The sequence below is a fragment of the Ascaphus truei genome, chromosome 2 (assembly GCF_040206685.1).
Source record: "Ascaphus truei isolate aAscTru1 chromosome 2, aAscTru1.hap1, whole genome shotgun sequence".
Classification (NCBI taxonomy): domain Eukaryota; kingdom Metazoa; phylum Chordata; class Amphibia; order Anura; family Ascaphidae; genus Ascaphus; species Ascaphus truei.
Window position 1 is genome coordinate 369085727 of NC_134484.1, and position 27163 is coordinate 369112889.

General features: G+C 41.6%; 1 protein-coding gene across 2 annotated transcripts in view; it reads left to right on the plus strand.

Moving 5' to 3' along the window:
- Positions 1–27163, plus strand: part of TGFBR2 (transforming growth factor beta receptor 2) — a 103258-nt gene that overhangs the window by 40790 nt on the left and 35305 nt on the right. For both annotated transcript variants that reach the window (XM_075587015.1, XM_075587014.1), the window contains exons 2-3: positions 13527–13695; positions 16789–16985. In XM_075587015.1, coding sequence (XP_075443130.1) covers positions 13527–13695; positions 16789–16985 — 366 coding nt within the window. The remainder of the gene's footprint in view (positions 1–13526; positions 13696–16788; positions 16986–27163) is intronic.

A 27163-nucleotide genomic window follows, 5' to 3' on the forward strand; every position in this document is an offset into this window, starting at 1 on the left:
TAGGTAATTCCCTCTGGACCCTGTGAGAGTTCAGAGAATCCTTCCTCTGTAATTCCAAGATTATGGACATGATGTCCCTGCTTCAGCGCGGTCTCACATCCTTCATTCTTGGGGGAGCTCAGTCCCATGAGAGCTCAGAGAATCACTCCTCTGTAAATCCAATGTTAAGGACAGGACGTCCTTCCTTCTTCTTCCTGGGATTAACAACCCAGACAGTCCCAGCAGACTCCGCGACCACCATCCAGCAGGTCTAAGGGACTGTGCCAGCTTCCACAGCTGGGGAGAAATCTTCTCTGTCCCCTTTCTCTGGGAATAGCAGTCTCTCTCTGCATGGCAGCTCCCTGTGTCTGCCTTAAAACACTTTCTTGTTCATTCAGCAGTTCGTCCTGATTATATGCAACTGAACTAGCTACTCTAGATGAAATTAACTCTCTGTATGCTGGAAAGTCCCATAGCTGCCCTATTCCAGCACCTAGAGACAGTGATGGTATATATATATATAGCAATATCATACTTCATATATAAGTTATGGTGGGTGAAAAAGGCGACAGAAAACCTCCACTATATATAATAAAAAGATCACTTGTGAGCACATTTACATGCAGAACCAGCTCGCATTGATGAGATCCAAAAGGTCAAAACAGCTGTCTGTGAGTGGTTTCACTTTGCATCTAATCCCATGCTGTGCTAAAAAGCTGTGTGAACAGCGAGCATTAGCTTATAAGGGTTCCATGTAAAAACGGATTACAGGCAAAAGTTGACACAGTGTGCTCATTTGCATGTCATTTCCCAGAATCCCTTGCCGCAGTGGAAGCACTGTATGCTAGGTGATAATGGTGAAAGGCAGGGTTGCACACCTGTCTAAGACATGTGAATGTGCTCAGAAGTGATCTTTTTATTAGATAGATAGATAGATTTCATTCACAAATAACATTCCAGCCTGTTTTAAAGTAAAACTTCTCTTGCTTTATCCATTGTAACATCGTCCGAAGAAGAGATCAGTGTATCTCGAAAGCTCGCACAAAAAAAAGCATTTAGTCAGCCACAGAACGATATTGAGTATTTGTTTTTGATCATATATATATACATATATATATATATATATAAAAATAAAATATATCTATATATAAAATTAAAATAAACAAAATGTGTATTTTTTTTATTTTTGGACATATGAGCTTTCACAGCCTTCATGAACTTCTATGTAAGCTCTTCCAGCAGCAGCAGGAAAAATCGTGGAGCACAACCGAGGAAACGAAACAGGGTAGACGTGGTGTGGTGACTTCAAAGAATTTTATTCAAACAGACAGGTGTAGCTGGTGGATCATCTGACGCGTTTCAGCCCTAGGGCCTTTGTCAAAGGGCTGAAACGCGTCAGATGATCCACCAGCTACACCTGTCTGTTTGAATAAAATTCTTTGAAGTCACCACACCACGTCTACCCTGTTTCGTTTCCTCGGTTGTGCTCCACGATTTTTCCTGCTGCTGCTGGAAGAGCTTACATACTGCTGTATGTTGGAATGCACACCGGTAGCTGCTACACACGGAGGGGAGTCCCGCGGGTCACGTGACCGCCTCGCATTACACGGCTGACACGCCAGAGGTAGCGGTTCATCACAGAGACCAGAGACCCAACAGCCCTGCAGAGCAACGGAGCCTACCGGTCCCCATCTACTGACACCAGAGGAGAACACCGCCGGTCACGCGACCGCCCCACGTGACGTCAGTCATGATAGGGTTGGCGGTGCAACTACACGGCTACTGAGGACCCCATCAAACCATCATTACTCCCCAAACCGTGAGTGCCTGCAACATTTGGTGCCCTAAGCAGGGCCAGTTGCTTTTCCTATGGTTTAAAACTACATACATATTCATTATCTGCAGCGGCTACTATAAAGAGACTCTGATGCACCTGATAGGATAAATCATATTATCCAGCTCTTCATGAACTTCTAGCAAAATAATTGGGTTTTTGAAGGGAGCTTTGCTATTGGTGTCTCTTTTGCAAATTTTGCCACTTTTACTGTTCTTGGATAAGTGTACATTGCATTAAATGACATTTTCCTAAGAACATTTTTTTGCATGGCACAAAGTGAGGGTTGTTTTCGGGTTGTGACTGGTCCATAAATATGTCAGCTAACTTAGTTGTTACCTGTATACAGGCATACCCCGGTTTAAGGACACTCACTTTAAGTACACTCGCGAGTAAGGACATATCGCCCAATAGGCAAATGGCAGCTCGCGCATGCGCCTGTCAGCACGTCCTGAACAGCAATACCAGCTCCCTACCTATACCGAAGGTGTGCGCAAGCGGGGAGACTATAGAACCTGTAACAAATGCGCTATTTGCATCAGTTATGCATGTATAGGATGATTGCAATACAGTACATGCATCAATAAGTGGAAAAAAAAAGGTAGTGCTTCACTTTAAGTACATTTTCACTTTACATACATGCTCCGGTCCAAATGCGTACGTTAATGCGGGGTGTGCCTGTACAGCTTTGCTAAGAAATAACATCTTGCATTATTTTAACATGCTATTAAAGTTTGACACTTTGAGATAAGTGGTTGAGTAGATTAGTGGTGCTTTTGTGCATCTAAGGCTAAGGCCCCGGTTACTCAGCTGCAACGCGCGCCCGCGAGATTGGCGGCGCGTGCAGCCGATTACCTGGTCTGCAGGGAGCTGCAGGAAGAGAGACCGGGGGGGGGAGCGTGGCGGGGGAGTGACGGGGGCGCGGCCATGACGTCACCCGGCAGGTTCGCCCTCATTGGCTGAACCGCCGGGGGGCATGCCGTATCGCTCGACGCGAGTCCTGCTCTCAATTCTATTGAGAGCAGGAGCAGCTCTCGCCTCAGCGCTGCGGCCCCCCCTCACAGCGGGCCCGGCACCATTGAGTTGGCGGACGCTGTAGTAGGCAGCGGGGTCAAGCCCTAAACCATGTCAAAGCAAACTTCTGCACTTAATAGATTAATAAAAAAAACACTTAACCCAGTGCGTCACAGACTGCAACTATCCCAGCCTTTCTACTTTCTGTATATACAGACGGGCCTCGATTCTCGGTGATCCGCCGATACGGCGGTAGGAAGGAGGCTGCCATGTCTGCGCATGCGCAGAACCGGGGCTACCGAGGTCACGCATGCGCAGAAGAGAGGTTGCGCATGTGCAGAATGGAGTTTGCACGTGCGCAGAAGGGGGGACTGCAGGTCTGCGCACGCCTACCGGCAATTTTCACTTTGCAGCGGGGCCATAGAATGGAACCCGCTGTATTAGTGGGGCCCTGCTGTACTGTATAATAGGTTTCCCAAACTCTGATTCTGAGTTTTCCTTTTTATTTATATCTGCTCAGAGCCTAGTGCAGGGGTTCTCAACTCCAGGCCTCAAAACTCCCCCCTCCATAGGTCAGTTTTTCAGATATCCCTGTGTCAGCACAGGTGGCTCGAAGAGCCACTGACTGAGCCACCTGTGCTGAAGCAGGAATATCCTGAAAACCTGACCTGTTGGGAAATCTTTAGGACTGGAGTTGAAAACCCCTGCCCTACGGAATGTGGCACACTAAGCAGTACTGCTGCTTACCTCCTGCGCTCCGTTATTGAAGGGGTTAAAAGAAAGTGTATTTCTTTCCTGTTTACAATGTTTCTGTTTTCCCCGCCTACACAAGGTAGTGTATAATATTGAGTCACAGTGGAGACAAATTCATAGCTGTGTGTGAGTTATTGCTAAAGTGGTGCCATTTCAGCATCCTGACGTAGCACAGAATTGCTGTGCTTGGCAGAAGATAAACATATTTGCAGAATATATAAGGGGGAGAATGCATCGAAACATAAATGACGGTTATTTGAAGTTGTTATGTAGACAATCTCATTCCAATCTTGTTATCTGAAAATAATAAATTGTAAGCAGTTTGAATGTGCCGGTTATGCAATGTGATGAATCTCTCTATAAACATCTCCTGTGTGGGTTTTGGTTGTGAAATGTAGTAAAAGGCTTCAAAGTCTGTTGACATTTCACAGTGTCATTTTAGAGTCTATTCCCCCTCTCCATGTTCTCCAAGGAGTTCAAGATAAACCTAATAGGTCCAAATCAAAGTTTAAAAAAAGATTTGGATAGCATTATCCCATCATTTATGTAAACATGTATTAAACATTGGGGGCAGAGCTCTTTGGACTACATTTTTAGAACAATTTAAGCAATATTTATGCTTTGAATTAGATGAGGGGGAAATGTTAAAATATATATTTATATCTATATATATTTAATAATCAAAACAAATAGACGATACCGTTCTGTGGCTAACGAAATGCTTTTATTTGTGCGAGCTTTCGAGATACACTGATCTCTTCTTCCGGCGGTGTTACAATGAATAAAGCAGGCAAGGGTTTTACTTAAAAACAGTGATATTTCATGTAACTTAGAATGACAATTCTGTAGTATGTCATATAATATATTTACATTATGTGAAATGTATCAAATGTTGAAAGGAAAACAATAGATATGTTACATTATAGCAAATACATCATACAGTAGGCCGGGGGTGCGCAAACTGTGGGGAAGATTTTCTAGGGAGGGCGCAGCGCTTACGGGAGGCCCCGCACTCTTCCCTAAAGCATTTAAATTAAATGCGCACGGTCTCTGTAAGTTTACCTTGACTCCGATGCTGTCGGTGAGGCCTCTCAGTGGCAACGCTCGCTGCGTCATTTGATGCCGGAGACAATGTAAGAGGGGTGGCGTGAGCGGGGGTGGGGAGAGCAGGCAGGAGGGCGCAGGGGAGAAAGCTTGCACACCCCTCCAGTAAGCTACTATAGCACTACATCCTTACTTACATCCTTATACTTATTGATTTAAAATTCCCACCCATTACTCCACCTAAAATACTGATTTTCCAATCCTACACAAGTCCCAGCCCCATGTAATGATTTCTAGTTTTTTTTTGTGTGTATGTGTCTGTGGAATAGGCAGATAAAGTACATTTTTGCTTTCATAGAAAAGCATGCATGAAAGAAAAACAATATATATGACTGATATATTGTACTTGATGGAGCAAGTGTGCTGGGTGCTATATGAGTGGAATCATTAAAAACAAAACTTAGGGGATAATTTAATATACCACAAAGTGGCCAATCACAGTGTGATCGCCCTCTACGATCACATTGAATTAGCCCTAAAGTATACCATAACTTACTGTTTTTGGGGGGTGGTAGCCATGGCGGCGCTGGGCGGGGAGGGGGTTGGTCAATTCCACTCAATGAGACCCCCCACAGTATTAATCTTCCTCCGGCCGCAATCTCGTCGCCGAAAACAGTAAGGACGGCTACATCTGTACATATTTCGTTTTATGAGAATTCCCACAGTGTTTACCTGGAACACCATTGTCATATTATAGTCTTCGGCTATTACAGACTTGTTTTTAGTCCCAGCTATAATTATAAAAAAATTGATTACAGAATTTTTAATTCACTTTAGAGAGTAGAATATGTTTTACTCAGTGATTAAAAACACCACAATTAGTAGTTTTTGGTAAATTATTTCAAATGACACCATATTATGATCACTCTTTCCCAAATATTCCCTCATTTGAATATTTGTTTGCACTTGTACAGTGTTTGTTATTACTAGGTCCAGTGTTGATCCCTTCCTAGTTGGTTCCTCAAAAATCTGTTTCCTTTACATGTACAGGCATACCCCGCTTTAAGGACACTCACTTTAAGTACACTCGTGAGTAAGTACATTTCGCTCAATAGGCAAACAGCAGCTCACGCATGCGCCTGTCAGCACGTCCTGAACAGCAATACCGGCTCCCTACCTGTACCGAAGCTGTGCACAAGCGGCGAGACTATAGAGCATGTTACAAGTGTGTTATTTAAATCAGTTATGCACGTATATGACGATTGCAGTACAGTACATGCATCGATAAATGGGAAAAGGTAGTGCTTCACTTTAAGTACATTTTCACTTTGCATACATGCTCCGGTCCCATTGCGTACGTTAATGCGGGGTATGCCTGTACTGCAAATTCTATTACTCCAGTCAATATTGGGATAATTAAAATCAACCACAATAAATACATGGCATCGTTTTGCTACCTTGCAAGTAGTTTTGACTGACAAATATTTGGTGGTTTATAGCTTAAGCAAAACAAAATGGAGGGCACACAGAAATGTGCACTCACAAAGAATTCACTTCGTGGCACACCACCTAATTAAAATATAAAATGTAATATAACCTAATAAAACATGTATCACTGTAATGTAAGTATAAACAGTAATTAAAAAGTAGATAGTGGGATAGGATGACCAGGGGGCTGACAGAACTCAAAAGGCTCAAACTATTCAAATAGTCTTGATAAGTCAAAATAAAGCCTTAAGGGTAAGGTGCACCTTAATGAGAATATATATTGAATGGCAGGAGGTGCAATATATCAAATACATAATAATACCATCATATACAAGGGTTAATGTGCCGAGATAACACCCTAATTTTTAGAGTTCTGCAAATATGTGGTTGATAAACAGTGCAAACATGGAACACCTCTGTGAGGTGAGTAATGCACCATAATATGGTGTAGACACATTAGCTAGCAGACAGAGCAGCGCTGTAATCTCAGTGCACCAGATTAGGAGATGGTAGGATACTATGTATCATAAAGGTCATGTAGCAGCCATATGAATAAATACATACACACAGATAATACACCATCAATGTTCCAAAAAATAAAGAGGGTATATTATATATCACTGAATCAGTGTCAGTACTGTATAGTATTAGTGCACCTCTGATATAAATGCTGACAATGAGCTGCTAATAGGAGCAAACCACCAGACCATAAATATTTAAATGGTGTCGAGAATATAGTAAACCATATATATGGGTCAGCCACAATGTAGTTAATGGATAAGGAAAACCACTGCAAGGTATATCATGTGTCAGAGGGATGTATCACTTAGCCTGCTAATAAGTATCAGTGCATGTCTTATCAGGTGGTTGAGCAAAAATATAGCTATGCTCATGAGGCAAGCGGCTCTTTTCAAAGCTACAATAGCAATGACTGGCTGTAAATGATGCTAAAGGCTAGTGGGGGCGAATCCTAACCATAGGCTGACTAATATATCCCTCTAGCTAAACACTAATGCTAGAGAAGCAACCTCCGTTCCCACAAGAGCCGACACGTCATACTACGTGCCCGATGCACGTTTTCCTCCAGCTACGGTGCTTCATCGGGGGTGGTTTATAGCTTAACCCTACCAATTTGTTTTTAGTGCTTTTGCCTAGCCTGCATATTTCCATCCATATTGGTTCTACATTTTTACCAATCCCTTCATAAATGGCTTCCCTTGTAATAGCTTTTAAATATGGTTTAACTTATAAACCTACTCTACCACCTCTCCGGTATGCCCAATCCGATGGAAATATTATTATTAATTATATTATTATCTTTTACTGTTATCGCGCAAACATAAACTGCAGTGCAGTACAATGTGGGAGAGAAGACAATAACATTGTACAACAAAAAGATTGCATCTAATTTAAGATGAACTGAGACACTAGGACGGCGGTCCCAGCTCCAAGGAGTTTATAATCTAAAATGTCAGGAGAGTGTTGCCCAGGCCTCCTTTAAAGAGCTTTTAAATGCATCTGTAGTAGGGTAGGGTCTGATTATGTGTGGTAGAACATTCCAGAGTTGGGGTGCAGTACAGGAGAAGTCTTGGAGGAGGGGGTGGGCCAAAGTAATGAGGGAGGTGGAGAGATGCAGATCATGAGCCTAGATTGTGTGTGGGAGAGTATTTGTAAATTAGGTCAGAAATGTAGAGAGGAGGGGTGTTGAGTATAGTTTTGTTGGTGAGAAAATGCTGGCATAGCTGTAGTTTAACAGCTCAAATTTTTTCTCGCATGGACTTTACAGTATTTCTATTATTGACTGTTTGTATATCACTGCTTCCTTATTTCCTCCTCCCCTTGTTCATATCTATGCTGTTTGGCCCTGTACTTTTTGCTTGTCCATTCTCTCATCCTCCTAGTGTAAAATTTCTTATAACCTTGTAATCACCCTCTCTCCCCCCCCCCCCCCCAAGCTGGAATCAGACATTTGGCCGCGGCCATCTTGCCACGACCAAATCTCCATTCTTTTTTGGTCGCCAAGGGACCCTTTGCCACAGCCGCTGCGCCACTGAACACTCATCTATCTGCCAGCCATTTCGGCAATAAGTAAGTTAATTTAAGAGGATTTAGCGATTAGGATAGCGGGTTAAGGATAAGGGATTGGGGTAAGGGGTTAAGGTTTTTAGGGTAGGGGTAGCATTAGTATTATGGGTAAAGATTAGGCTTTTTTGGGTAGGGAGTCAGGTTAAGGGCTTACCATGGCAGCAAAGCGGCTGGCGGAGAGATGTCCCAGTGGCGAGGTGAGTGGCGGCTAAACGGCAGCGGCGATGACCAAATGTCCTAGACCAGCGGTGCGCAAACTGGGGGTCGCGCCCCCCTAGGGGGGCGCAAGATTGTTTAGGGGGGGCGCAGGAAGCAGCGGCGATATTGCCAGTAGCAGAGGAAAAAAAGCCGTCTGCAGCTGCAATTTTTCTTTTAGCCATTAGGTGGCGCTGTGCTCCGCTGTGCTACAGTACACAGCAGCATTTCCTTGCTTCCTGTATCAGCGTGTGTGACATGGGGAGAAGGGGTGAGTGAGACTGGCACATGGGGGGTGAGTGAGACTGGCACATGGGGGGTGAGTGAGACTGGCACATGGGGGGTGAGTGAGACTGGCACATGGGGGTGGAGTGAGACTGGGACATGGGGGGAGTGAGACTGGGACATGGGGGGGAGTGAGACTGGGACATGGGGGGTGGGAGAGTGAGACTGGGACATGGGGGAGTGAGTGTGAGACTGTGGCATGGGGAGGGTGTGAGTGGCATGAGGGGGGTGAGAGTGTGAGATGGGCAGGGGGGTGAGAGTGAGTGTGACATGGGGAGGGGGGGTGAAAGAGCTACATGGGGATGGGGATGAGAGAGACACTGGCAGGAGGGAGAGAGACACACAATGGCTGGAGGGAGAGTGTGAGAGAGACACCGGGTGGAGGGAGAAACAATAGCTGGTTGGAGAGTGCAAGAGAGACACTGGAGGGAGGGAGAGGCACTGGCTGGAGGGAGAGGCAATGGCTGGAATGAGAGTGAGAGACAATGGAGGGAGGGAGACACTAGGGGGAGGGAGAAAGAGAGAGAGACACACGGGGAGGGAAAGAGAGTGGGGGAGACACTGAGGGGAGGGATAGAGAGGGACTGGAGGGGGAGTGAGAAATACAGGGAGTTGGAGAGATTGGAAGAGGGGAGAGAGGTCCTGAGAGGTTCTAATGTGGCGGGAAGAGAGAGATTAATAATACAGCAGAAATGGGAACGCTATTAGACAAATATTATAATATTTATTTTTAACTTATGTAGTTTCAGCTATAAATACTTTTTTTGTAGACGCGTGGCGGGGGCGTTACAAAGCTGGTTCGCCCTCAATGGCTGAACCAGCTCACGTGCACTGACGTCATGTGATTTTGATTACATAAGGCAGGGGGGGCCCGAGAAATTTTATGGATTAAAAGGGGGGCTCGGCATAAAAAGTTTGCTCACCCCTGTCCTAGACCATCCCCATCACAGCAGATCGCTCCTTGTTGAGGTGCAATTCATTCCTACGCATTAAGCTCTCTGGGAGTCGTAAGCTTGAGGCCCAGTTCCCTGAAACAATTTTTTTCAGGGCCCTCCACCTTCTTTGTAATATGCAAAACCCCAGCAGCCAGGAGACAACAAGCTATTTGGTTCTCACTGTCATGGCAGCAGTGCTGTGCCATTCAGGTGTATGGTCTGGAAGGTGTCGGAAGGTGCCTTATGACATAGCACCATAAAGTGTGTATATGTATATGAATAGACAGAAAGCGCACAGAGCGCACCGGGGGTTAAAACCAATAATGAAAACAGTAGGACAATTGTGATAGTGGTAAGAACTATGCTGAACTGAGAGTGACATACAGTACACACATGAGTACCTGTGACCCACCAGAAATCACAAAACACCTGAATGGTGTAAGAAACAATGTAATCATATAACATTAAAAACACACATATGACAGTTAGAATAGGGTCCTTCTGGACCACAACACCTCCAAGCAAACGGTTACTGAACCGCTGCTAGGCTAATAAAAACAACCAAAAGGCACTCAGCAAAGGTGCTTGCAAATTGACCCTGCGGTCCAGAGTCCCCTCAGTGCCACAACCATTAAAAAGAAAATCAAATAAACCAAAACAAACAGCCCCGTTGCCGGTGCAAACTGACAAGGGGGAGGGGGGGTGAGGTCACCACACGAGTCTGCTGTTCGGCTGGGGTGGATGCTTCTCTAGGTTGCTCCTGCTGCGCTGTGATCTCCGCCACTGATGCAGTCCGGACCTCTGCATCAGTGAGCGGCTCCAGCTTGCGCTCCTCGGTAAGTGCCCGCCCCCCTTGTCAGTTTGCACCCGGTAACGGGGCTGTTTGTTTTAGTTTATTTGATGTTTTTTTTTATTAGCCTAGCAGCGGTTCAGTAACCGTTTGCTTGGAGGTGTTGTGGTCCAGAAGGACCCTATTCTAACTGTCATATGTGTGTGTTTTTAATGTTATATGATTACATTGTTTCTTACACCATTCAGGTGTTTTGTGATTTCTGGTGGGTCACAGGTACTCATGTGTGTACTGTATGTCACTCTATCAGTTCAGCATAGTTATTACCACTATCACAATTGTCCTACTGTTTTCATTATTAGTTTTAACCCCCGGTGCGCTCTGTGCGCTTTCTGTTTGTTTTTTGGGGACTCCATTTTTGGAGCCCCTCTTAGGAGCACTTTGAGGAGGTGCCCTTGCACGGTTAGCAGCAAGGGGGGACCTACATCCTTGGACAGCTCGAGCGCGGATAGTTCATCTGTATCTTTGTATATGAATAGTCAGAGAATGGGGATGGCAGTACTCTCTCCCGCCAGCAGGAGCAGTCCCGTGGCTACATCAGTATTTGAGCAAAAGTAAAGCAAGGAACTTTCTTACGAAATACTTTTGTTTTTCTTAGCATTTTAAACTGTGCTTTTACTTTGTGAGAACATTTTCATATCTACAAATATTCATATTTACTCACAGTAGAATTGACACTGTTATTTTGAATTGAGGGTGGGGCTTAAAATGGGAATCAGATGTCACTTAAATGCAGTATCAGGAAGCACAGATTAATTGTGAATTGCTCAAACACTTAAAGCAGAGGTCCGTGCTTGTCATGATAAGACCATACAAATATTCAGTATTTTAATAATCTGGCAGACATTAAGTTAATTTGAGCTACAAGGTGCATCTTTAAAATACAAGGTATTGTTTTATTGGGGTGAAGCTAGCAGTGACTCCGGGCCTGGTTTTCTGTTTGTGTCTAAAGTGGGGTTATCAAATGTAAACCTAACCCGGGAATGTGGGGTGATTACAACTAGATTCACAAATCTTTTTGACAGGGGAAATAAGCAAAGGCCTTTTTAATGTACATTAAAAGACATTCCTCAAGATTTTCTTGTGGTTGTGGCCAGGAAGACATTCCATATGTCTGTGTAAGTTTACTAAATATAAAATATCATGGGTCTGATATTGTACGATTCACAAGAATAAAAATATATCTTTGTAACATTTGCAATCAGACAAATGAAATCATGCTAAACAATCCATGATTGTTAGGGTGCAAAGGTCAGATATCCATTTGTCACTAAAATGTAGCTTTAACCCCCATCAAAAATAGTCTCTGTCAGCGGCACAACTCACCCGAACACGATGAGGTGAGTCACTATATTCTAGGAATAACGGCAGTGTTTTTGAAACCTCTCCTGGTGACCCGCATCTACACCAAGTTTCCAAGACAACCACCTAACATTCTATTAGTATGGAAAATAAGTGTGTTCACCTGGATGCAATTGCATTGGTTATTCCCAAAACCTGGTATTGCCGTCGGTCACAAGGAGAGGTTTCGAAAACACTGAATTACGGGGATAATGTTATGAGAACGTTTCTATACTCAGGCATTTTTTAATTCAAACGAAAACTATTTCCTCTACCCAAGCCAGGATATGCCGCAGAAGGTGGCCTTATTCTGTTTTTAATGCAGTGGCTTTCAGGATAAAAACCATGCATTTAAGAATTTAACCAGGGGTGTGTTCTTATGCCAACAAGATACGTGAATTCTCATCTTCCATGCTCCAAAGCCCTCGTTTGGGAGGATATTGTTATTTGGTAACATACAGTATTAGATTTCTGTTTTATTTTACACTATTTTATTGAACTGTGTGCATAGATTGTACTGTATGTTTCTTGCAAACGTATTTCTTATAACATTATTTTCTGTAACTAAGCACTGTACTACTTTTGCATAGTAAATCTAATATGTAATAAGTATTGCCTTTGGGCCCTAATTGAACTTTGCATGTTTTTGAAGTGAGTAACTAACTGCATGTTTGGACATATTTTCTACAATAGATTTTTGTGTGCTATTTGCATATTTTCCTTAGTAAACAGGGACCTCGGACACCTAGCGATAATACTTTACTTTATCCTTGGGGTGGCAGTGATGTAAGGGTATATCTGTGACAAATTGAGGGAGATATTACTCATTTAAGGACCCTGCGGGAAGAAGAAATGGGTCAGCTCTGTGTATTAACCCATGGGACATATACAAGTCACGTACTCACAGGTGGTGCCGTTTGTGACAGTGCTGATTGTAATTTTCTCCTTATTTTAAGAGATCTCTTGCCCTTTCCAATGTTTATTTTTTTTTCAAGTCTGATGCTCCATTCAGGAGATATAAGCGTTTGAAATATTAAGTGGAGGTTAAAATGGCGCTCTCCCCTGAGCCCAGTGTAGTCTAAACCTCATAGAACATGATTTTCTTAATGTCTAACTTCTAACACGAGAAAAACACATGTGCTGAAGCAGGGATATCCTAAAACCCTTTAACACACACATTCCCAGCTAGCTCAAACTCCTAGACCCACCACATCATGAATATATATAGTTTTATGTCAAAAAGAGTGCTACTGAGCATGGCAAATGTATACAACAAAAGACAGGGGTGCCCAATGCTACATCCAATTGACAAAACATATATGGTTATAAGTATAAAGTTAAATACTTCAATAATAATATTTTCTTGAGCCCAGTGTAGTCTAAACCTCATAAAACATGATTTTCTTAATCTCTAGCTTCTAACACAAGAAAAACACCTGTGCTGAAGCAGGGATATCCTAAAAACCTGCCTTGTTGGGGGTCTTGAGGACTGGAGTTGAGCACCCTTGCTCATCTAATATTGAACTCACTGCCAAGACACATTTTGAAACTTAATCATTGCAAATAGTTTACCTTGGTTCTGCATGTAACCAAAAGGCTTTGCGGTACTTCAGGCTGTTTAGAACATGCGTTAAAATATATATTGCACACTCTTCATATTGAAAATGTGAATTTACTAGGAATTGCTTTGTAATCAAGCTGTTTATGTTTCTCTTTTATCTAGATGATTTATCAACCCAATTGCTCCAGTCAAAATGGGAAATGAACGGAAACCGGCTCTGCAAGTTATGTGATGCAACATCAACAAGCTGCAATGGTGAACATGGCTGCGATAGCAAGTGTATGGTAACCACAAGCTGCGAATATCCAGAAGAAGTTTGCGCAGCTATCTGGTACAATTTCATTTTTTTTTAAATCCAAAAAGTTAAAAAATATACATTTATTTTGCAATTCAAATTGTTATAATGCTAACATAAAATCCTTCATAGTATGATGAAACAAACAATGACTTCTTTTTAATTATGCTAGAGAAGATATCCACACTCCTCTATTATAATAATTCTAATAATACATTTATCTGTGGCACAGTATTTGTTACTAGGCAGGCAAATATACTGTACGTCGCACACACAAGTCTATGTATTAAGGAATGTGCGACTTGCATTACTTTTCTTGCAGGTTTTCTGCGTTGGTTTTCTCTGTCACCTTAAAGGTGGCATAATTCTTTTGTGAGCGCAGAATGCTAACACAGCGTGAGCTCAAATCTAAAACAGTCTACATTTCATAAATATGTCGCGTTAAGAGAGAAAAAAGTATGCTGCTAGGGAAATGGAACTGGCCATACATTTCTGGAGAACAATTGCAGAAACCCTTGCACTCCTCCCAAATTGGCTTGCAATTTATTAGTGGCCTTTTACATTTTTAAACCAAGTCTTATAAGAAAAAAGTTGTTTAGTTGCATCTATTGATCAAAAAATTATTTAAGCCTGCTAACCCTGTAGGTAAATTCCATTTAAGCAGGTACCTACATTAATTGAAGAATATTTGTTATTGTCATATGGGCTAAACATCTTAACTGTTTCAAGAGAAGGTAACAGGCTAGGACTAAACAAACAAAAGTACACTGTAGTAATATAAACTTTAGTGTTGAAAGCACCAATCTGGTTTCAGTTTCAAAAGTGATCCTAAAATGCAAAAACAGCACATTTTCTGATGCATTGCTGTCTTGCTGTCCCATATGAGCCCTTTTATTTAGTCAAGGATACATTAAAAACAAAGACCACATTTACACATTTTCAAAAACATCCAAATCTATTAAGGGGGCAGTACAGATGTAATCACAGTTATTGCAGCCCACGGTGCGTTGCAGCGAGACATACACAACGCAGTAGCCGAAGAAGTGACCATTGTCTTGAATCCCCCGAACGCGAGAGTGAAGGAGCAGATTATTTGACCTACGTTAGAGCGCCACAGGCAGCAATAACATTGGCTACATCTGTACATCAGGCAGATGATGCCGGTATTTAGTCACCATCAGTCTTTTTGGATTTTTTACATGCAGATAAGGAAGAAGAAGAAAAAAAGAGGAAAAAAATGGCTGAATGGGATTCATACATAATATTATAACACCTCCTATAGACCTCTCCTAATCTTAAACAGATGCACAAGCCACTAAATAAATAGGGGCACATGCATCAATTGACAGTGTGTTATTGCATTGTTCCGGCGTTAACTCCCATTAACTTGAATGGAAGTTAATGCCAGAACGGATGTGGCACTTGATGTATGTTCCCCGTAGTGTGACAAAATAGGTAAAGGTGTGCTCAAAATTAATATGTGTAACTCCAGATAGAGTAGAGTGGTGAATTTAAACAATTAGCCCAATGTTGGCTCTAAATGTGAAAAAGTGCAGCTAGTATAAATTGATGACTCAAAACATCAATGTTGGAGTAAAATGGTGATGAAAAAATACCAGCGCAAAAACTCACATAATAAATCTTTAGTATTTATACAAACATATAAAACAGCACATAGGCAGTGCTACATTGGAGGGTAACAGTGTTGCATTATGAGAGATACATTGTTACTAGATCACGAGATGGTCTTAGTTTCCAAGGAAAAATAATTTTGCCAAACTACAAAGCGAGGTGGTGAGTGTCCGCACATAGATAGAATTTAGCGCCGGTAGGGAAGACACCTGCTCCCGGCTTGGTGGTACAAACAATCACGTTCCAAGTGGAGAGAAACGTAAGTCCAACCTCATATGGCTCGCACTTCCAATCATCACGGCAAACAAATGCCCACAATACGTTGATTGAGGATCAGCTCCGGTTAGGGAATGCACCCGCTCCCGGTCCTTAGTATTGAACTCCACCTGTCCTCATTGTCTGAGTGTAAGTGAAAGGGGGCTGGATCACCTGGACTGCACCACAGCTGTTGTAATTGAACACGAATCAACAGCGTCTTCTAAATAGCTTGAATAACTTGCAGCAAAAAAGCCAAGAAAGCAATATTGATCTAAATAAAGATTGTAGCAAGCAATAAAATAGCGAAACAGCACACAATCAATTCCAACGTGTTTCTCATTCATTCCCTGATGAAGTATCTGTGTACGCGTTGGAATTGATTGTGTGCTGTATCGCTATTTTATTGCTGGCTACAATCGTTATTTAGCTCAATATTGCCTTCTTGGCTATTTTGCTATTTTGCTGCAAGTTATTCAAGCTATTTAGAAGACGCTGTTGATTCGTGTTCAGCTACAACAGCTGTGGTGCCATCCAGGTGATCCAGCCCCCTTTCACCTACACCCAGACAATGAGGACACGTGGAGTTCAATACTAAGGACCGGGAGCGGTTGCATTCCCTAACTGGAGCTGATCCTCATTCAACGTGTTGTGGGCATTTGTTTTCCGTGATGATTGGGAGTGCGAGCCATATGAGGTTGAACGTACCTTTCTCTTCACTTGGAAAGTGATTATTTGTACCATCGAGCCGGGAGCGGGTGTCTTCCCTACCGGCGCTAATTTCTATCTGTGTGTGGACACTCACCACCTCGTTTGCAGTTTGGCAAAATTATTTCTCCTTGGAAACTATCTCGTGATTGGGTAACAATGTATCTCTCATAATGCAACACTGTTACCCTCCTATGTAGCACTGCTTGTGTGCTGTTTTATATGTTTGTATAAATACTAAAGATTTATTATGTGAGTTTTTGTGCTGTTACTTTTTCATCACCATGTTCCCCATGGTGTTGCAGGCTACCTTGGTGGCACGGGGATAATATATTGACAGCAAAACATCATTAATTCAGAAGGTCTCCTTTAAAAGCAATTAAACTAAAGAAACTACCATTAGCATTGTTTGATACAGGACCCTCAATGAATTTGCAACCATAATATGCAACACAATGTTTCAATAGGTTTATAAATTTGTTACAATAAATCAGTTTAGCTGTGGACTAAAGCCGGTTTTGTCTCCATATTTAGGCGAAAGAACAATGGAACCATTACAATAGAAACAAGGTGCCATGATCCAAAACTAGAGCTGTATGGCCATAAACTAGATGATTTCAATTCAGATCGATGTGTAATGAAAAAAAAGGAGTCACCTGGTGAAACCCTTTATATGTGCTCGTGCTTAGAAGAGGAATGCAACAGCCAGCTTCTATTCAGTGATGTCACAGGTATGGAAAAGTGCCCCGAAAAGAATAACCGTTTGTGATCTGAATCCAATTGAATATCTAATTCTATTTGTTTTTGGCCATTATAAATGAAGGCATATGAAAGGGAAAATGAATGTGCTAGCTCCAAGTTTTTCACCCTCTACCCTCACCCTTTGTATTATGTTTTCCTGGAAGTTTAGTTGCAGTACAGAACTGATTCTATCACATAAAGAAACACTAGCGCAGCATTTATTTCCCCATTGCACAATGCAGCTTTTTGATTGTGGAAGTTATGTTCTGTATAATATGCATCCTCACCATTGATGTGTTCACATGGTATATTGTGATATCATTATTTCAGAAATATGTTTTTAAACTCTTCTGCTAGGGGAACAGCAACACATTTCATGTCCTTCAGAAGGCAAAGAGGTTAAAAATAATGAAAAGCAAGTAAAAATGAATGTTTACATTGATATCCCCATTGATGTTCCTGCAGCTGTCTGTCTCATGTAGAATATTTAAATTAAATGTTACTTGTTTTTAGACGAATTAGAAATGTTGCTGGTGGATAGGGATGGGCGGAACTGACAGAGTTGCCCAGAATTCCGCCCAAATCCATCTCTCCCACTAAAATCCATCTGCAGATTGGATACAGAGAGAGTGAGAACTTTTTAATTTAATTAGCAGTCGCCAGTTGTACGTATGTCCCCTCAAACGTCCCTCCAAATAAATTAGGGAGACATGCCTGTGCTGAAAAGGGAGCACACTTGAGATACCTGACAGGAAGATATGCTAATAGCTATGCAAAGTATATTTAAAGGAATTCCATCCCACACTTCCTAAAAGGATTTCCGTACAAACTATATAGAGTTGATAAGCCTAAGGCACAAACCTAATAACTGGTATGGTGTCAGACCCAACAGAACTAAAACCCACTACCACTGGTTTTCTAGGCTGCAGCTCTAATAGTGTGAGCCAGATTAGCTGATTGCTAGAAGTGCACACTGTCTACTAACAGCATACCTCCAAGGGATATCAATTTTGTTGATTGTAACTTTGAAAGCACTTCAAGCACAAAGTAATATGTACTGAGGGCTATGAGTTACTGAGGCCTGGTGAGACTAAAAAAAAGATTAACAGAACATGGGCTACCTCGTTCTACTGGGTTAGAAGAAAATGTTTGCCACCTCTGCTGCTCTAGGGATTACAGTTATAACTGTGTTATAACTGTGGTTCGACAGGCACGCACTATTATTATTCATAGACACATATTCAAGGTACTATCTGTCTGTTATACATTTTTATTTTATTAGACCAGATCTGTGTAATCTCATGTATATAGATTGTACAGGGGGAATTAAATCCCTTCCATGTACCTATCTATTTAAGTGGATAGGGTCTCCTGATGAAGCCAAAGTGTGATTTAATACATTTGGAATTTTGAATCTGTATTATCAAACAAGGTCTAAATCAGGAGTTTTTTGCTCTGTAATTATAATAATACAGGCTTCATTCATTGCTTATCATTTTGCTTAAATTACCACAAATTACTAGGTCTCACTATTAGGACCAGTACACATTGTGGTTTGATCACCCACTGATTTTATGCTTTTTATAATTAAGTTTTCTTTTATTATTCACTTCATTCTGTCTCTTAATAAATGTATAAGGCTGAGTCCATGGTGACTCAGCCCGTGCGGAGGCGCGCTGAGGCTGAGGGAAAGCGGATGCCGACGGATGCAGATGCCGACTGCGCCGACAGTTCCCATTTGTAATTAACATAGCCTGCATAAGAAACCTGCATCCTACTATCAAACATAAAGTACAAGCAAATTGTGTTCATGTGCGTAATTAGGTAGAGAGTAGGTTATAATTAACAGGCTGCAAGGAACTTACGCATTCCGCTGTTTGTAAGGACTTGAAACATTTCACTATCAAAGCATGTGCCTCAACCTTGCTGAAATGATTCTTCCTATAATTACACCTCAGGATATTCAAGCCCATGCTGGTTGGAATTTTCCAGGAGCAATACTGTTTTAGTGATATATGATCTGAAGGCTGACATGGACATTTACAGTAATGCAGCTGTTCTAAGTGTGACCTTAAGAAGAAACTTGCTAAAGTATTATAAACAGGTGCTATCATATTTCTATTACTAGAGGAGCCGACAATACATTTTAATGTCTTGTACATCCTATGCTCTTAAAACGTAATCCCACATTGGACCAAATTGAACAAATTATTATACGATACATGTACCAACAAATTATGTTAATTCTCTTTGAGTTTAGAAAAGACATGTGTAGCACTGTTCCACCCACCCCACCACCTCTGGGAGATGTTGCTGCTGCTACAGGTGTTTGTGGTGCGGACATACCTGTGAGGGTCCAGGAGAGCTGAGTGGTCCGCGATGGTGTGGGGGCCAGGACAGGCTTTTGGTGATACTGATGTTCAGCTCAGGGTGTCAGTGCCTCCAGCTTCAGTGGGCTCCAGGATTCCAAGAGACAGTCTCCCACCAAAGCAGACTTCTTTCACACCTCTGCCCAATAGACTGTAGACTCAGGCAGAGGTATATAAAACAAAGGGGCTTTATTTGCAGTCACTGCAGATGGTACACAAAGTGGACGCAGATGGGTCACAGAGGATTTCAGGTCTAGGGATGGTGCTTGGCTCTCTGCTATTCTTGAGGCCTCTGAACTTTCAGGCCCAGCCAGTCCAAGAGGACTGACTGGCCTGGCTCACTCCCAGCCAGGAGGAGCAGCACACACCTCCTCTCCTTAGGAGAGGTGGAACTGGACTCACTACAAATTTGCACTTCCTCCCTGAGGCTCAGAAGGGGAGGGCACAGGATCTGCACCATGATAGGCTGCACACAGATTCCTATATCACCACTATTCCTATATACCACTATATCACTTCAGTCACTCAGGGAGTCAGAATGGGGGGGCAATACCCACAGGATTGCCTGCCACAGCCTGTAGCTATCAGGACATACATGACAGGAGGCAGAGAGGCAATCTGGTTCAGCCATGTTACACATGTTTATAGATTGTATACTCAGTTTATTTTGTAAGACTACTAGATGAACGCTGAATAGGTTTCCAAGGTAAATACTGGGGAAATTACCAGTATTACTTCCTGGTTTCTTGTGGGGATTTAAATTGCTGTTCAATAGGAAGCTGCAACAGATGATTGCGCCTTACTATTGGCTGGCGGGATCTGCGACATTTGCATGCCCATTTTGTTAATCCTGGAGGATCAGAGACACTGGTAACCTCATCGGTAAGGATTTTGAAACCAGTGGGCCCCCAGAGTTAAAAATAAAGCGGTTCAGCCCTGGGGGACCAACCCTGGTTAAAAATGTTTTATTTAAAACGATGGGCAGCCAGGATTGCTGCTTTAATGTGACAATTTTCCTTTGATTCAAAAGTTATCTTTTTTGGCTCAATATTTGTTTTTTTATATAGTTTTTGTTTCAGCATCCAGCTTCTTATCAGGCTTATCATATATTTGCAGCTGTACAGTCTGAAACAGTAGTTAAGAACAGCAGTGCTCGTTCCCGTGACCCTCATATCACTGCTGTCTCTAATAATGTCTGGCAGCTACCAGGAAATGTGAGACCAATATCAAATGTCACCAAATAGAGATGCTACAGCACAAGTCACCTCGTTAGTATACATTTTTGTACGTGCTGACATTTAGTTCCCTTGCATTTATGGTTTGTGAACGTCTGAGCAGATCATCAAACTGCTACATTAGTTCTTGGTGAAATATGTGTCATCTCCCAGGTCATGCTTATTTTACCATGGAACTTGTAAATCAGCAAGTGTAGGCATAATGTAACTGTCACTGTGTACCTCACAAAATAATTAAGATCTTGGTGTAACATTTACAAAATAGAGATAACACTAACAGTTGAACTGCTCCCCAAACCCCCTGAGGCTGCATCTTAAAATGAGTCATCTACCAAGCTCCATTTCCTACCTCAATTCAGATGCTCACTTCTGACATGAAGGACATTAGATGAACAGTATCCACAATAAAATGAAATGTGAGCTTATTGTGTGGCTGACAGTTCCAAAGTGGTAGTATGCCTACTTTTTATTATTATATATACAGTAATAAAAATAGATCAGATGTCTTACAGTGTTCTAAAAATAAATAATTGGCTATATATTTGTACACCTAATCCTTTTTTTGTCTGGCAGCAATAATATAAACAGAACTGAACAATAAAGAATAATACAGGCATAGTAAGTCCCTACTCCAAACACGTTTTCAGGAAAGCATTGAAAATGGCTTACACTGGAACAGATTAACAAACTTGTAGAGTGAAGATCAATATGTTATCCGCTTCTATGCTACAGTACATCCCATATATTCATGAGCATAATTACATGCATGTGTATTTTAACAAGTGCTTTTCAACTTTTTACAAATGCTGTTGCCATTTTACATTAAAAAATGTTTTTGTTAAGAGCAAGAGCTTCAAGAGAGATGTTAAAAAAAGTAGACAACTAATACATACCACCTTCTGTGCATAAAACTGTATGTTAAAGGAAAATGAATTTAAGTGATACGTAAAATGAGTTCTACATTAGGTTTTAGCACTGTAATTAGAAATAGAGAAACTGTCCAAAATGAATTTGCATTTAAGTGTTTTTTTCCTCATATTCGATTCCTTGCAAAACATTTTTGCCAAACCTCAAAAGGGCTAATAATATTGCCAAATTAGCAAGCTTTCAGCATTAAATCACCAGATAAAATGACAACATGTCCAAATTTGCATGGTTTGAGACCTCGTACGAAGTATCCGAACATCTGGAATTATGAAGACATTTGTGGCAGTAATATGGCAGTAATCTTACACATACAAAACAAATGTTGGTGTTCTGTCTTGGACTGCTTTAATCTGTTACCATGCACAAGATTAATCACTATAAACCCATACACAAGACATCGCTCTGCTAATGAGTATTTAATTGGAAAATATACATACAGTATATTTTGTATTTTAGAGTAATATAATGGAATTGTTTTTGAGTCAGATGTGCATATAAAAAATGTAGGGAATGACATTAGAAACAATTCAAACACAATTTTACTATAAATTATATAAAATATAAATTCCTCATTGATGTGCTTCTAAAAGAATATATATCAATGTGTATTTAGTTGAATCTGTTTACAGACTGTGCCCCTTTGGGGTAAAACTTCTCAGAGAAAAATCAACTGTAAATGTAATATACATAGCCTAGCTGGGTCCTTTGTCTACAACAAATTAGAATTAAACAACAACATATGGGTCACATTGAGCAACCATTTATTTTAGTTTAATACTAGCACCATTTCAATTGGTAACACATAAGCAAACTACTTTAGAAATATGGATATGCTAGCTATCTGATAAAAACAAATATATTTTCAATGTATTGCATAAACAAGTTTACACCTACTTAAAGCCCCACTGACACACACACACACCACTACCTATCTACCTATCTATATATATATATATATATATATATATATATATATATATATATAGATATACACATATCCCCATATACCCATCTTCCATGGGTTACAACTGACCTTATTGCACTCTACCAGCTCAGGGATACCTTGTGGAAAAGCTACAAAGTAACTGGCACTACCAAGGATCTCAATCACTACAGATGCCTGTGGAACATGTGCACAAGGCAAACAAGTCACGCAAAAGCACAATATTACTCTGACAATCTCCACCAAAATACATCAAACCCAGCTAACTTCTGGAAGGTTATCAACAATATATTCCAGCCTCCTAACCATCAACAACCAAGTAATATCACCAAGGGGGATATTACTCTGACAAACCCCACTGGCATTGCAAATGCATTCAATGATTACTTTGTGGGGTGTGCCACTAACTTATTAGCGAAACGCAGCCCAAACCACAAACCTGAATCTCATCCTGGGAGTACCCACATAGCCCCACCCCCTCCCAACACTGCCCATAATTTTCAATTTGGCCCAGTATCTGAAGAGGAGATTAAACAAGCGCTCCTCAAACTAAAACTAAGCAGCCAATGCGGACCTGACTTACTACAATCTAGGTTCCTACGGCTTGGTGCCCCAGCCATTGCCAAACAAATTGCTTCCATAGTCAACTCTATCCTGTCTGCAGGCCATATCCCTAAGACCTGGAAAACTGCTAGAGTTGTCCCAATCTTCAAAAGTGGGGACAAAAACACTGTCTCAAACTACAGACCAATCTCACTTCTCCCAATTCTATCCAAAGTCATGGAAAAAATGTGTCCACTCCCAATTAAGTGATTACTATACCAAGACAAATTTCACTAGCCAATTCCAATCTGGCTTTCGTCCCAAACACTCCACCGTAACTACCCTGCTAAAAGTTTACAATGAAATCCAGTGTGGAATGGAACGGGGACAACTCACTGGTGCAGTATTCCTAGATTTTGCAAAGGCTTTTGATACAGTTGATCATGCTATCCTGCTTAACAAACTCCAGAGCTCTGGAATAGGGAAGCATGCTTTAAACTGGTTTCAGTCCTACCTGTCAGGAAGATCCCAACATGTGTCCATCTCAGGCTCTAACTCTAACCCCTAGATATCACCTGTGGTGTCCCGCAAGGCTCTGTTCTGGGGCCCCTACTCTTCTCAGTGTTCATTAATGATCTTCCCACAGCTTGTAAGGAAGCCTCAATACACATGTATGCAGATGACACAATCCTATATGCACACAACCATAGCCTCTCTGACCTTCAACACATACTTCAGTCTAACTTTTTGAGACTCGAAAACTGGATTTCCCAAAACAAAATGTTTTTAAACACTGACAAGACTGTAACAATGGTATTTGGGACCAAGACTAAATTTTTAAAGCTTCCAGCGACTGAGCTCCTGATTAGAACCAACGCTAACACCACCCTAACCCCTGTCACTAGTTTTAAATACCTGGGCTTATGGTTTGACTCCCACTTAACATTCGGAATGCATATTGATACCCTGACAACCAAGACCTATGCCAAACTAGGGGTACTTTACAGGAACAAATCCTCCCTAAGTCTCCTGGTCAGAAAGTGAATCGCACAGAAGATGCTAATGCCAATTATTGACTATGGAGACATAGTATATGGCAGAGCACCTCAAACCCACCTTAGCAAACTTGACACTCTCTACAATTCAATTTGTCGTTTTGTTCTCCAGTGCAACTATAACACACATCACTGCGAAATGCTCAAAGAACTAGATTGGTCATCACTCGAGTCTAGGCGCAAAGTTCACCTTTCCTGTCTCGTCTTTAAATTCTTTATGGGCAAGCTACCCAGCTACCTGAACAAGCTCCTCACCCCTACCACATACAGCACTTATCACCTGAGATCAGACTCCAAAAGACTGTTCATGGTCCTAAGGCTCAACAAAGTATCCGGCCGTTCCTCCTTCTCTTACCATGCACCCCAAAACTGGAACAACCTACCAGAGACTCTCACATCCACCACCAGTTTAAATTCTTTCAAATCTAAGGCTGTCTCACATTTTAATCTGGTCTGTAACTGTTTCATACGCCCATAATATATATTATCTGTAACTGTGCATGCAATGTCTTGTATATAATGTATACCCTGTTCATTTATGTAACTGTATTTATAACCATGTATTATTTGTCTTAACTCTGTGCCCAGGACATACTTGAAAACAAGAGGTAACTCTCAATGTATCACTTCCTGGTAAAATATTTTATAAATAAATAAATAACATTTATAGACATTTTCTGTACCAACCTGGAGCTGCTACCGGCAGCCTCTTCAGGTGAAAGTACGGTATCTCGGGATGCAGGGGGTCCCTGGAGCTGAAATCAATGCTGTTCAGATCCAGAGACCTCCTGCTTCAAACCTAGATTAGGCTTTTTAGAAAGTTTCATACAACCTGACAAAGATAAGCCAGGGTTCAGCACTGACAAGCTGCTAAACTTTATTTTTTAGTTGTCTGAATAAATGGTAAAATCAAGCTGATAATACCATGCAGAACCAAAAGCCACTGAGATTCATCTACATGATAAACAAAATGATCCACTACCCAAAACCCAGAAGCTGGTTGTGGTATAAATGTGTTTCTATGTGACTCATATCACAAGTCGCAAAGGTGCTGAAGTTACTTAAAATACAAACGTGCACATTTATTTTTAAAATCCACGCATGACATATGCATTTCAGGATGACGTCCAATTGAAGCATGGAAGAGGGAACATTTGATCAAGCCATTTGTAGGAAATATGGAATGTGCTGCTCCTATAAACACCTCCTACCTTGTTATATTTGTATAAAAGAAAGTCGAAGGGATCTATATAATGTATCTAAATATTTAAAGACACGTGCTTTGACACTTGACAATTAATTTTCTTCTTGCAGCTGCTTGAAATATAAGATGCTTGTTAAGTTTCTAAACATTAAGGGGGGTTTTTGCCACCTCTCCCCTGGTAGTTATTTCTGGGGCCGAGGAAATTAATGATGGTCAGGTTTTCAAATTTCAGTAGTTGCCTTTGCAAACTTTCTATGTTATTGAGGAAGCAGTATGTAGAATCGGAGCACGACTGAGACTGCAGAAAAATGAAGATCAAAGAGCAACTCCCATATAAAAGATGTATTTAGCTCAAATGGATAACATAAAAACACGCACATACGCATTTCGTGCGCAAGCACTTTATCAATTATTGATCACAATTATATGCTTTAGGGAGGTTGTTATTTTGCACCCCACACTATGGTTACCTGACGGACACAGTATGCGCTTATTCCTCCTTAGCACACCGACATGCGGACTGTTTTACTGGTATATGGACAATTGATTAAGCAATCTGGATGTTTAAGGATTTACACAAAACGTTTTTTCAGAGTCTACATGTGATTTTGAGCACAATTTCACATTGAACTTCACTGTTTATATGTTATTGCCCTGATCTTTCTTGTTATGTTCTTCTTGTACAGTACCTTGCTTCCTTCCCAGTCATGGACTTGTTATTTTTAAATATTAATCAATTTTAACAAATGCTTATAAATTAACAGTTTAAATATGTCTAAAGTGACATTGTGATAATCTTACCCTTTTGGGAACACAAAGATCACATGGAAACAATGGGATAACATGTGACCGTTGGTACTGCAAGCTCTCTTTTAATTGAGTGATAAAAAGGGTAAATTCAACATCATTGACAGGATGGTTGTACAACCCACAAAGACTTGGGGGCTCATTGAAGATGCGTGCGATCGTCCGCAAACACTTATTATGTTGTATAGGGGTTTTCTGAGACCATCCGATTCGGGGTACATTGTATTACACCCTTATCAAACACATAAAAAATGGGACAAAAGTGACTGAGTGGCAAAATAAACTCAGCGTTATTATGTACAACTTGTGGCTATTAGAGATATGGTAAATCTAAAATACATGCAAATTGTCTCTTGGCTTTTTTCACTTAACAACAATGGCCTAGAGCAGGCCTGCTCAACTCGTAAAGCGAGAAGGGCCGAACTGCTCCAAGGAAAAAAAATTTGGGCCGCACGGGTAAAATCATCACCATCATCATCATCATCATCATCATCATCATCATCATCATCATCATCATCATCATCATCATCATCTCTCCTCCAGCACCTCTCATCATCATCATCCTCATATATCTCCCCCAGCACCCCTCATCATCATTCTCATATCTCCCCCAGAACCCCTCACTATCAACCTTTGTGATACTCCCCATCTATCTATTATACCCCATCTCTCCCCCTCACCCACACACATAATACTCCCCTCCACATCAAACACACAATACCCCCCTGCACACCACACACATCCCACCCCCCTGCACCTCACATCCTTCTCCCCCCTGCACCTCACATCATTCTCCCTCTGTGCACCTCACATTATTCTCCCCCCTGCACCCCACATCACTCTCCCCCCTGCACCTCACATCACTCTCCCCCCCTGCACCTCACATCATTATCCCCCCTTGCACCTCCACTCACCCCCCCCGCACCTCCAATCACCCCCTGCACCTCCAATCACCCCCACTACACCTCCAATCACCCCCTGCACCTCCAATCACCCCCCCTGCACCTCCAATTACCCCCCCTGCACCTCCAATCACCCCCCCTACACCTCCAATCACCCCCCTACACCTCCAATCACCCCCCCTG